This window comes from Electrophorus electricus, chromosome 26 (assembly GCF_013358815.1).
Source record: "Electrophorus electricus isolate fEleEle1 chromosome 26, fEleEle1.pri, whole genome shotgun sequence".
NCBI classification, from domain to species: Eukaryota; Metazoa; Chordata; class Actinopteri; order Gymnotiformes; family Gymnotidae; genus Electrophorus; species Electrophorus electricus.
Window position 1 is genome coordinate 5,133,293 of NC_049560.1, and position 10,675 is coordinate 5,143,967.

The 10,675-nt window shown below is 49.9% G+C and overlaps 1 protein-coding gene across 2 annotated transcripts in view; it reads right to left on the reverse strand.

Annotated features, from left to right (window-relative positions):
• Positions 1 to 62: 62 nt before the first annotated feature.
• Positions 63 to 10,675, reverse strand: part of fbn2b (fibrillin 2b) — a 60,141-nt gene continuing 49,528 nt past the window's right edge. For both annotated transcript variants that reach the window (XM_035523151.1, XM_035523152.1), the window contains exons 54-65: positions 10,509 to 10,631; positions 9,966 to 10,097; positions 9,372 to 9,497; positions 8,535 to 8,741; positions 5,566 to 5,691; positions 5,206 to 5,328; positions 4,944 to 5,060; positions 4,596 to 4,724; positions 4,122 to 4,241; positions 3,496 to 3,727; positions 3,033 to 3,189; positions 63 to 2,827 (exon numbers count right to left, since the gene is read on the reverse strand). In XM_035523151.1, the coding sequence (XP_035379044.1) occupies positions 2,453 to 2,827; positions 3,033 to 3,189; positions 3,496 to 3,727; positions 4,122 to 4,241; positions 4,596 to 4,724; positions 4,944 to 5,060; positions 5,206 to 5,328; positions 5,566 to 5,691; positions 8,535 to 8,741; positions 9,372 to 9,497; positions 9,966 to 10,097; positions 10,509 to 10,631 (1,967 nt within the window). In that variant the 3' untranslated portion in view covers positions 63 to 2,452. The remainder of the gene's footprint in view (positions 2,828 to 3,032; positions 3,190 to 3,495; positions 3,728 to 4,121; positions 4,242 to 4,595; positions 4,725 to 4,943; positions 5,061 to 5,205; positions 5,329 to 5,565; positions 5,692 to 8,534; positions 8,742 to 9,371; positions 9,498 to 9,965; positions 10,098 to 10,508; positions 10,632 to 10,675) is intronic.

Genomic DNA, 10,675 nt, shown 5'->3' on the forward strand with positions numbered 1-10,675 from the left:
TATTAAGGATGCTGAGCAGATGTGGCTACCATGGTAACAGAACCGAGACACAGACACAAGCATTTAAAAACGTAACCCATCAGGTTTTATTGCCATTTGATGTTTCGTACAGAAGTATACAAAAAAACAAACAAAAAAATGTTGCATGACAGATGTAGCCGTTCAATCAAAAACTGAACATGTTCTGAGAATCTATTTATTTTTCCAGGTTATTGTCTGCTGGACACTCAGATATGCCGTTTCCTCGATCATTTATGGCTCATAAAAGAACTGTGGAGCCCCTGTGAGAAAGTGGGGGGCCATTTTGGGACTGATAGGTCTTCAGTTCAGAGGGGCTTCACCCCCGTTCAGCGTTACAAATGTGAGGCCAGAGATATTTCAAGTTCGCAGACGATGCCTAAATACAGTATACACACACACACACACACACACGCACACACACACATACACACACATTCGCTCTTTTACATGTAGTGGCAAATAAAATTACGATTAAAAACATTTTTAAAAAAGATACAAATGTATACAAAGTTCCCATGTTAGACAAATGGTTATGCATAAATATAGCTCAGGCTGTTTTTACAGTGCAGTAACTTTGATGTTCATAACAAAAACCACGATCGCGTTGTTTTAGCACCAGAGATGAACGAACCGACATTGAGATGTGGCCGAGATGGTCGGTTTGCACCAGAATTCTGAGGGATGCTCCTGTCGGGTGCTCCTGTCCAGATTGGCTCTGAAAGTGTAGCTCCCTGATAACACAACCCACTTCTTGCTAATAGAGCAGCAGTATTACTGCAGTGAGTGACAGAGGATAGTGTCATGTAAACAGTGAGAGATCACTCCAGTCAACGGTGACTCTTTTCAGAGGAAAGTCAACAGCACTTTTGAGTCTATTTTTGCATGTATTTGGTTCGACAGCCTTGACGCTCTTGAAACAACATTGACAAAACACAAAAAAAAAAAAAATCTACATTTCACTTTAAAATATACAATTTAATTTTCAAAAAGCAAGTTTGATAATATTGGTTTTCAGCACTGAGACAGTACAAAAGACAAACAAACACAGAACAAAACTGAAGGTTGAAAGAAAAAAAAAATCACAATTGCAATCTGTGGATAAAGACTGAGTTTCTCTAGTACAGCGAAAGTGTTGGAGTTATATAGCACCTTTTTTTCCTCAAGAAAAAAGAGAAAAACTAATTTGGGAGTTGACCTATCAGGGCCTACTGTCAGCGAGGCTGAACCCTCGCTCGGGTCGGACAGCATCTGGGACGTGTGTTGGAACCCAGGTTGCCGTGGGTCACTGCTGGCTGTTTGGAGGCTGCAGGCGGTAAAAGCAGTGAGCTTAAAACGTCCGAGCGCACACCGCGCACGCCCGTCTGGATCGTCCGTCTCCCTAATCGGATGCCAACGGCAGGTCCGGGGACCCTGCGTTTACGTCGCGCCAAGCTTCTCTTAACAGCCTCGAGTGTGTGGGCGCGCATGTGCGGGTGGGAGGGGGGTTACTCGGAGCATGGCTACGAGGTCTTGGGACAGTGTATGATGAAGGTGGAACATTTTCAGGACCAACCCTGGGGAGTGCGCGCGCCGCACGATCGGATTGGCTGTTGAAAAGCCGTGATAGGCACCCAGGGAGTAGAGATCAGAGGCGTTTTTGAAGAACGGAACCCGAACCCTGTGCAGTGCTTGGCCTCCCCAGGGCTGGGCCCGAGGCCCTCTAGGGCCCGCCTGACCTGAGGCCCAGTCAACTCCCAGTTGACCTGAAATGTTGTGGTTGTTCTTACAGTCCTTTGTGTGACTTTTCTTTTCAAGCAGTACGATGCACTGGAGGTGACTCGATACTGAATGAAACACCGTCTGACCCCAGCGTACACTGAGAATACAGAAAGATCAGTGGTTGTTTGGGCCATCTTTGAAAATATATGCTGCAATTGATATAGTTTTTAATATTATATGAGACATAATTAGCTTTATGTGAAATTTCAGGCTGATATAGTCACTACATTAGATTCTACGTGAAATATTGGATAAATTACAGAGAAGAAGCGCTGAAGATTTACACATCACATTCAGTCCTTGGGTAATTCTGACCGTTTAGAGCTTTTGCTAATGGCATGACTGCGTTCATTAACCTTAATGGCTAGTTTCAATAACGGTTCGTGATTGTCACTCCGCCTGGAGTTGCTTATGTGCGCCCTTTCCATGCCTGTGTTATTAGGAAGGTGGACAGGAGCCTCCTAGCTGTCCCACAATGCTTTGGCCTAAAGCTGGAGGAAAGAAAAAGACTACACCTGGAAAGACTGAGGAAAGAGAAATCTGTGTTTGCGTGTGTGTGTGTGGGTGTTACGACAGTTTCCTCGGCACAAAGCTCTATAGCATTGGGACAGGGGTCAGAGGCCTGGGGTCAAAGGTTAGGCAGTCTCGGGGTGGGGGAGGGGGTGTACAGCGCTCAGTGCAGGTGGATGTGCAGCTTGATGCGCAGTGGGTCCCCAATCTCCCCGAGCAGGTAGTCGTCATCGTGCCGGTCCTCCAGCTGGCGCAGTCGCCGTGGGCCGAACAGGGGCAGCGAGGCAATCTCCAGGCGGTAGGAGCCCGGCGCCGGCGGCCGGCGGCCCAGACGCAGCACGCTCTTACCGTCCCTGCGCTCCAGCAGGCGGAAGTGTTCGCCCTGGTTGCCGTGCGTGATGACGTAGCGCACGTGGTGCTCCAGCGGCTCCAGCGCCGGCAGGAACTCCATCAGCGACTCCTTGTTCTGCAGCGACGCCAGAGACACGTTCATGGGGATGGAGCTCTGGGTGTCCACGCTGGCCAGGCTCGCCGACTCCTGCGGGGCAGAGATATTATAACAATTTAGCTGATAACATACTGCAAAAAATAACTAAATAAATTATTACACATTACATGAATGGTGAGGAATGTCATACCCCATAGTCACATGTCATCCAATACTCCATACTCATGTCATCCAATGCAAAATGAGCCTTGCTCATTTGAAAGTAAAAGGGTGGGCCCGCGTTGCTCTAACGCACCTGGAGCTGGTTCTCCGGCGCCCCGCGGCGTTGACGGCCGATCTTGCCTGCGTCGCCGTTGATCTTGCACTCGTAGCAGGCTTCAGGCGAGAGGGCGCTCTCGTCCTCGCCCTCTGAGCCGAACTGGCCAGAAAATCCCACTCCCGTTACGCAGTGCCTGCAGCCCACGGGGACACGCCCACACGTTTACATGCCGACGCTAGGGAGAGACGTCCGTCCTCTGCACGTACGCGCTTCAGATTTATTCTTTTAAAATACTTATTTATTTATTATTTATTTTATGCTTTCAAGGTCTCGTTAGTCACAGTAGGCTCAGCCGTCTCTCTTTATTGAGTTAATGAATCCGGAAACTAAAGTGAAGGACAAAGTGCTGACATCACAGACTCCTGACTGACAGGCGACACGCAGCCTAACGCGTTAAAACACACCACTGCAGCGGATCTGTCCGGCGCCGAGCGCTTACCCCTGGCCTGCCCTGTAAAAGCCTCCCGGGCAGGCGCACAGGTAGCCCCCTTCAGTGTTGGAACAGCCATACGAGCACGGGTTGCCGCCCGCGGCACATTCGTTCACGTCCTGGCAGCCGCCCGCCGTCTGCTGGAAGTCAAAGCCGGACGGGCACATGCACTTGTAGCTGCCCAGGGTGTTGTAGCAGGACGCGGAGCCGCACAGCTGGTTGCCCGCACACTCATTCTCGTCTGGGGTGAACAAGGGGACAAGAAGACAGGAGGGAGTGAGCGAGCGAGCGAGCGAGCGAGCCACGGCTGCATGACGTGAGCACCGGCGACGTTTGATTGCAGAGTTATGGTCACTAGACGAAATACCGTAGTGGAAAATATCAGTGAAAATATTTTAAACATAATAAACGTAGAAATTCTCTTTATTGTTATTATTCTCTTTTATATTACACACTTTATTAGACCCTCCCCACATATAAAATGATCCAGCCTCTTTTTAGACATTTCGATTAACTGGCGTCCTCGACCACCTTTCTGCTCTGACAGTAACTTCTTGCAAGGTTGTCTGTCTGTGTGTGTGTGTGTGTGTGTGTGTGGACGCGCTGAGGAGGAGGTGTTGCGCAGAGAAGCTCACCCACACACTGGTTCCACTGGTAGTGCTGTACGTAACCCTGTGGGCAGCCACAGCGGAAACCTCCCAGCATGTTCTGGCAGCCATGTTGGCATCTGTGGTTCCCGCCGCACTCGTCAACATCTGCGGGGCGGCAGGACAATGCACCCGCTATTGCACCTGCTTCTGCTCGGTAGAAGCCTCCGGCGCCCTTTCCGACACATCTGCTTTTATATCACTGACAAAGCGGGGCTTACTGCGCGGGGCCGAGACCCCCGAAGAGGAAGGACTTCGCCACTTTAGTCTCGCGCACGGGGGCGATGGCTGAGCATAAGTATGAGTTTTAAAGAACGGGGATGACTCACCGTCGCGACGCGTCCTTTTAAAAATGACAAAACCAAGCCACATCAACGGCAGAAACCCACGCTCGGCTGCTGCCGCACGGCGGTGAGCAATCGGCCTCGGGGTCCCTGCCGCCCCTGTGCGGCGGAAGCTTACCTTCGCACTCCAGTCCCGTGCTGTCCAGGGAGAATCCCTTCTGACACTCACAACTGAAGCTTCCAGGGCTGTTGAGGCAGGATGCGCGGGAGCCGCACATGCTCGGCTGGGAGCTGCACTCGTTGTTATCTGGCGGGGGGGGATTATACGACCACAGCACCCGTCAACGGACAGCTCGGGGGAAAAGCGGTATATCCGGGAGCCGGCTCTGCCGGGTATATTCTAAGCAATGCCGTTACGCGGCTGAGAGGATGCTGCTCCCAGATTGTTCGTGGACGTGCCAGTGTGTAGCCGCCGCGTGCGTGCGTCTGTGTGTGTTTACTCCTCTGCCGATGGCAGCACACATACCGATGCACGCCGACTGATGCTGGGTGAATCCAGGTGGGCACTTGCAGGTGAAACCGCCGATGGTGTTCACACACAGGAACTGGCAGTTGTGCTGTTTAGTGGAGCACTCATCCAGGTCTGAATAACGAACAAATAAACATGGACCTTTGACCTCGGTCGTCCAAAATGTGGACGTGCCAAAAAGAATGCCAGTAAACGAAGTCAGTCTTCAGACTTTTGGTACGCGCTACCTCCCGTAAAAGGACCTGCGGACAGGACTCACCTTTGCAGGTCTTTCCGTCGGGTTGCAGGATGTACCCCCGGGGGCAGGAGCACAGGTAGCTACCTTCCGTGTTCTTACACAGGAAGTTACATGGTTTGGGAGACTGGGCGCATTCGTCCAAATCTGGGATTGGAGGGAAAGGGGATTCGTGAGACAAAACACTAAACTTCCGACAGCATTTAGGTGTCCGTCCTGGTGTGTTATGAAGCAAAAGCAAGTTTGCCTGGATTTCCAGGGATCTGAATCAGCTGGAAACACAGTGAAACGCCAGTACAATTTTTAAAAAGGGGCGGGGACTTTTTAAAGTGCAAGCACCCCCCCCCCCCCCCCCCCAGACTGGGGGAAAGTTGGAGGTCTTACCCACACAGGAGGTGCCGCTGAAGTCGGTGGTGTAGCCCACGTTACAGCGGCAGTGGAAAGAGCCCACAGTGTTGATGCACTGACCATTCTTACACAGGTTGGGCAACACGTGACACTCCTTAATATCTGAGGAAACCAAGAGCAGCATTCAGAGCAATAGCCACCGAATATGAAAGCGTATGCCAGTGTATTGTTTCAGATAGCCCAGTCTACAGTCTATACTCACTGGTATCCTACAGCCAAAGGTAACCTACAGCCACAGGTGATCTACACTCTCAGGGAACCTACAGTCACAGGTAACCTACAGTCACAGGTGATCTACACTCTCAGGTAACCTACAGCCACAGGTAATCTATACTCTCAGGTAACACAGTCACAGGTGATCTACACTCTCAGGTAACCTACAGTCACAGGTGATCTACACTCTCAGGTAACCTACAGCCACAAGTAATCTATACTCTCAGGTAACCCACAGTCACAAGTAACCTACAGTCACAGGTGATCTACACTCTCAGGTAACCTACAGTCACAGGTATTCTATACTCTCAGGTAATCTACAGTCACAAATAACCTACAGTCACAGGTGATCTACACTCTCAGGTAACCTACAGCCACAAGTAATCTATACTCTCAGGTAACCTACAGTCACAAGTAACCTACAGCCACAGGTGATCTACACTCTCAGGTAACCTACAGTCACAGGTGATCTACACTCTCAGGTAACCTACACTCTCAGGTATTCTATACTCTCAGGTAACCTACACTCTCAGGTAACCTAGTCACAGGTAACCTACAGTCAAAAGTAACCTACAGTCACAGGTGATCTACACTCTCAGGTAACCTACAGCCACAAGTAATCTATACTCTCAGGTAATCTACAGTCACAAATAACCTACAGTCACAGGTGATCTACACTCTCAGGTAACCTACAGCCACAAGTAATCTATACTCTCAGGTAACCTATAGTCACAAGTAACCTACAGCCACAGGTGATCTACACTCTCAGGTAACCTACAGTCACAGGTGATCTACACTCTCAGGTAACCTACAGTCACAAGTAACCTACAGTCACAGGTGATCTACACTCTCAGGTAACCTACAGTCACAGGTATTCTATACTCTCAGGTAATCTACAGTCACAGGTAACCTACAGTCACAGGTAACCTACACTCTCAGGTAACCTACAGTCACAGGTAACCTACAGTCACAGGTGATCTATACTCTCAGGTAATCTACAGTCACAGGTAACCTACAGTCACAGGTAACCTACACTCTCAGGTAACCTACAGTCACAGGTAACCTACACTCTCAGGTAACCTACAGTCACAGGTAACCTACAGTTACAGGTAACCTACAGTCACAGGTGATCTACACTCTCAGGTAACCTACAGTCACAGGTAACCTACAGTCACAGGTGATCTACACTCTCAGGTAACCTACAGTCACAGGTAACCTACAGTCACAGGTAACCTACAGTCACAGGTGATCTACACTCTCAGGTAACCTACAGTCACAGGTAACCTACAGTCACAGGTAACCTACACTCTCAGGTAACCTACAGTCACAGGTGATCTACACTCTCAGGTAACCTACAGTCACAGGTGATCTACACTCTCAGGTAACCTACAGTCACAGGTAACCTACAGTCACAGGTAACCTACAGTCACAGGTGATCTACACTCTCAGGTAACCTACACTCTCAGGTAACCTACAGTCACAGGTAACCTACAGTCTCAGGTAACCTACAGTCACAGGTAACCTACACTCTTAGGTGATCTACACTCTCAGGTAACCTACAGTCACAGGTAACCTACAGTCACAGGTGATCTACAGTCACAGGTAACCTACAGTCACAGGTAACCTACACTCTCAGGTAACCTACACTCTCAGGTAACCTACAGTCACAGGTAACCTACAGTCACAGGTGATCTACACTCTCAGGTAACCTACAGTCACAGGTAACCTACACTCTCAGGTAACCTACACTCTCAGGTAACCTACAGTCACAGGTAACCTACAGTCTCAGGTAACCTACAGTCACAGGTAACCTACACTCTTAGGTGATCTACACTCTCAGGTAACCTACAGTCACAGGTAACCTACAGTCACAGGTGATCTACACTCTCAGGTAACCTACAGTCACAGGTAACCTACAGTCACAGGTAACCTACAGTCACAGGTGATCTACACTCTCAGGTAACCTACAGTCACAGGTAACCTACAGTCACAGGTGATCTACACTCTCAAGTAACCTACAGTCACAGGTAACCTACAGTCACAGGTAACCTACAGTCACAGGTGATCTACACTCTCAGGTAACCTACAGTCACAGGTAACCTACAGTCACAGGTGATCTACACTCTCAGGTAACCTACAGTCACAGGTAACCTACAGTCACAGGTGATCTACACTCTCAGGTAACCTACAGTCACAGGTAACCTACAGTCACAGGTGATCTACACTCTCAGGTAACCTACAGTCACAGGTAACCTACAGTCACAGGTGATCTACACTCTCAGGTAACCTACAGTCACAGGTAACCTACAGTCACAGGTAACCTACAGTCACAGGTGATCTACACTCTCAGGTAACCTACAGTCACAGGTAACCTACAGTCACAGGTGATCTACACTCTCAAGTAACCTACAGTCACAGGTAACCTACAGTCACAGGTAACCTACAGTCACAGGTGATCTACACTCTCAGGTAACCTACAGTCACAGGTAACCTACAGTCACAGGTGATCTACACTCTCAGGTAACCTACAGTCACAGGTAACCTACAGTCACAGGTGATCTACACTCTCAGGTAACCTACAGTCACAGGTAACCTACAGTCACAGGTAACCTACAGTCACAGGTAACCTACAGTCACAGGTGATCTACACTCTCAGGTAACCTACAGTCACAGGTAACCTACAGTCACAGGTGATCTACACCCTACACAGCCCTCCGTACCCCCCACCTCACCCCTGCCGTCGGTGGTGAAGCCCGGCCCATGCGGGCACATCTTCTTGTAGAGGACGGTGCCGGGCAGGGGGCAGAGCTCGCACTGCGGGCCCCAGCCCCTCCCGCCATTACAACAGCATTCGGACTTGGTCACGCTGTTACGGTTGGTGGATGTCTGCTGGCACATGATCTGCAGTACCTCCGTGAAGCAGAAGCCCCGGCGGTTATCTGGGAAAGGCAGATGGCACATGTGTGTCACGATGACTGGATTTGATGGATACGATGGCTCAGAGGGAAATCTGCGCGGTAAATATGCCTCCGAGGTTACGTTCACAACACGCAATGATGTTCCCCATGATTTCACCGGGTTTTTGAAGTTCTTGATGTTCTGACGAGAGCGGTGTGAGAGATTCAATATCCCACGGAATCTTTTAAACGCACTGCATCCTTCAGATTGTATGCTGGAACCTCACGCTAATGTCGTGCAGCGTGGGAGGTCCCACGTGGAGGGGAATTCACCGAGATGCATGATGGGATTGTCTTTAGGGGTTTGTCGGAGAGCTCGTGCACCATGTACATGATTCCTGGCGAGCTGACGGGGAAAGGTCTACGGGGTATGCCATTCCGCTCTGGGTAACCATTCCTTCTGCAGGGATGCTGTGGCTGTGATTGGTGCCTTTATGTAAACGCTCAGCCAATCGAACATCAACACACACCAAGCCCGTCCATACCAGCTCGCAGTCCCGCGCGTGTGTGTACGTGTGTGTACGTGTGTTACGGTGAAACCATATACGCCGCCTTTCGTGAGCAGACATGCCCTGGGCGATCGGGCGGAGGCCTCGGGAGGGAGGGGCTTACCGATACACTCGGTGCCTGTGACGCTGGGCTCGAAGCCCTCGCTGCACTCACAGCGGTAGCTGCCCACCGTGTTCACGCAGCGGCCGTTCTTACAGATGCCAGGCTTGGTGCGACACTCGTTCAGGTCTGCCAGGGAGTCGCAGGCGCGCCGAACAAAGGGAGCACGAGAAGGAAGCGAAAAAAAACAAGCCAGAGAGAAAGAGAGAGAGTAGGAGAGAAGAAGAGATGGACAAAGGCCGAAGGAAATGGTAGTGAGTCAGGCTTTGTGGGATAACTTATGCAACACAACATCTATTAATAGTACGCAGCACTTAAGTCATAGCGTCTAGCAAACGCTTTAAACACAGTGGTTTGCCGCTCTGAACACGAGCATGGGCCGTGTAGAGAAAGAAATATACCCTTGAATAGCCTTCATTAAAAGCAATAATGATATGAACAATTATACACACTGACCTGTTTGCTGTTGGCTTTACTGTCTTTTTCTACTGTGTCTAAGTGACTCTATTGGGTTTAGTTTTTGGTTTTTTTCTTGATTTCACATTCCATCATCAGATAAACACACACACACGCACACACACACACACACACACTCACCCATACAGCCCTCCCCATCAGGGCGGCGGGTCATGCCCGGAGGACAGATACACATGAAGGTACCGATGAGATTCTTGCAGATCATGGCCCTGCTTTCACAGTCATCGAGCCCGTCTGAACACTCGTCCTGGTCTGGAAGGAGAGAGGGAAAGAGAGGGAGAAAGAGAGAGCGATAAAGAGAGGGAGAGAAAGAGAGAGAGAGAGAGAGAGAGAGAGAGAGAGAGAGAGAGAGACATTTCAGATGACCAGGTATTTACATCACATTCACAAGTCTCTGTTCGGTAGATCTTCTAACTCCTCGATAATAAAATTACTCGGTTCTCACTTCTGAACTCGGCACCAAGCTTTTATAGCTTCCCCTCCCAAACCTTTCTTCCCTCTCTCTTCCTTCACTGGAACAATCTGCTTTCTATAAACCACAACCGGAGGAGGTAGTTTTACGTACGTAAAAAGAGCGTATGAGAAATATTTCTAAAAGATATTAGAGGCAGTGTCCTGTTTCAGTTCAAGGTGAGCGGGACGTGTGAACTTGGAGTTCCTCACCTCGACACATCCTCTGATCCTCACGCAGCACGTAGCCGGCGGGACACGTGCACTCGTACGAGCCGAAGGTGTTCACACAGCGGAACGCACACAGCAGAGGGTTCAGAGCACACTCGTTGATGTCTGAGGATGAGTCACACACACACACACACACACACACACACACA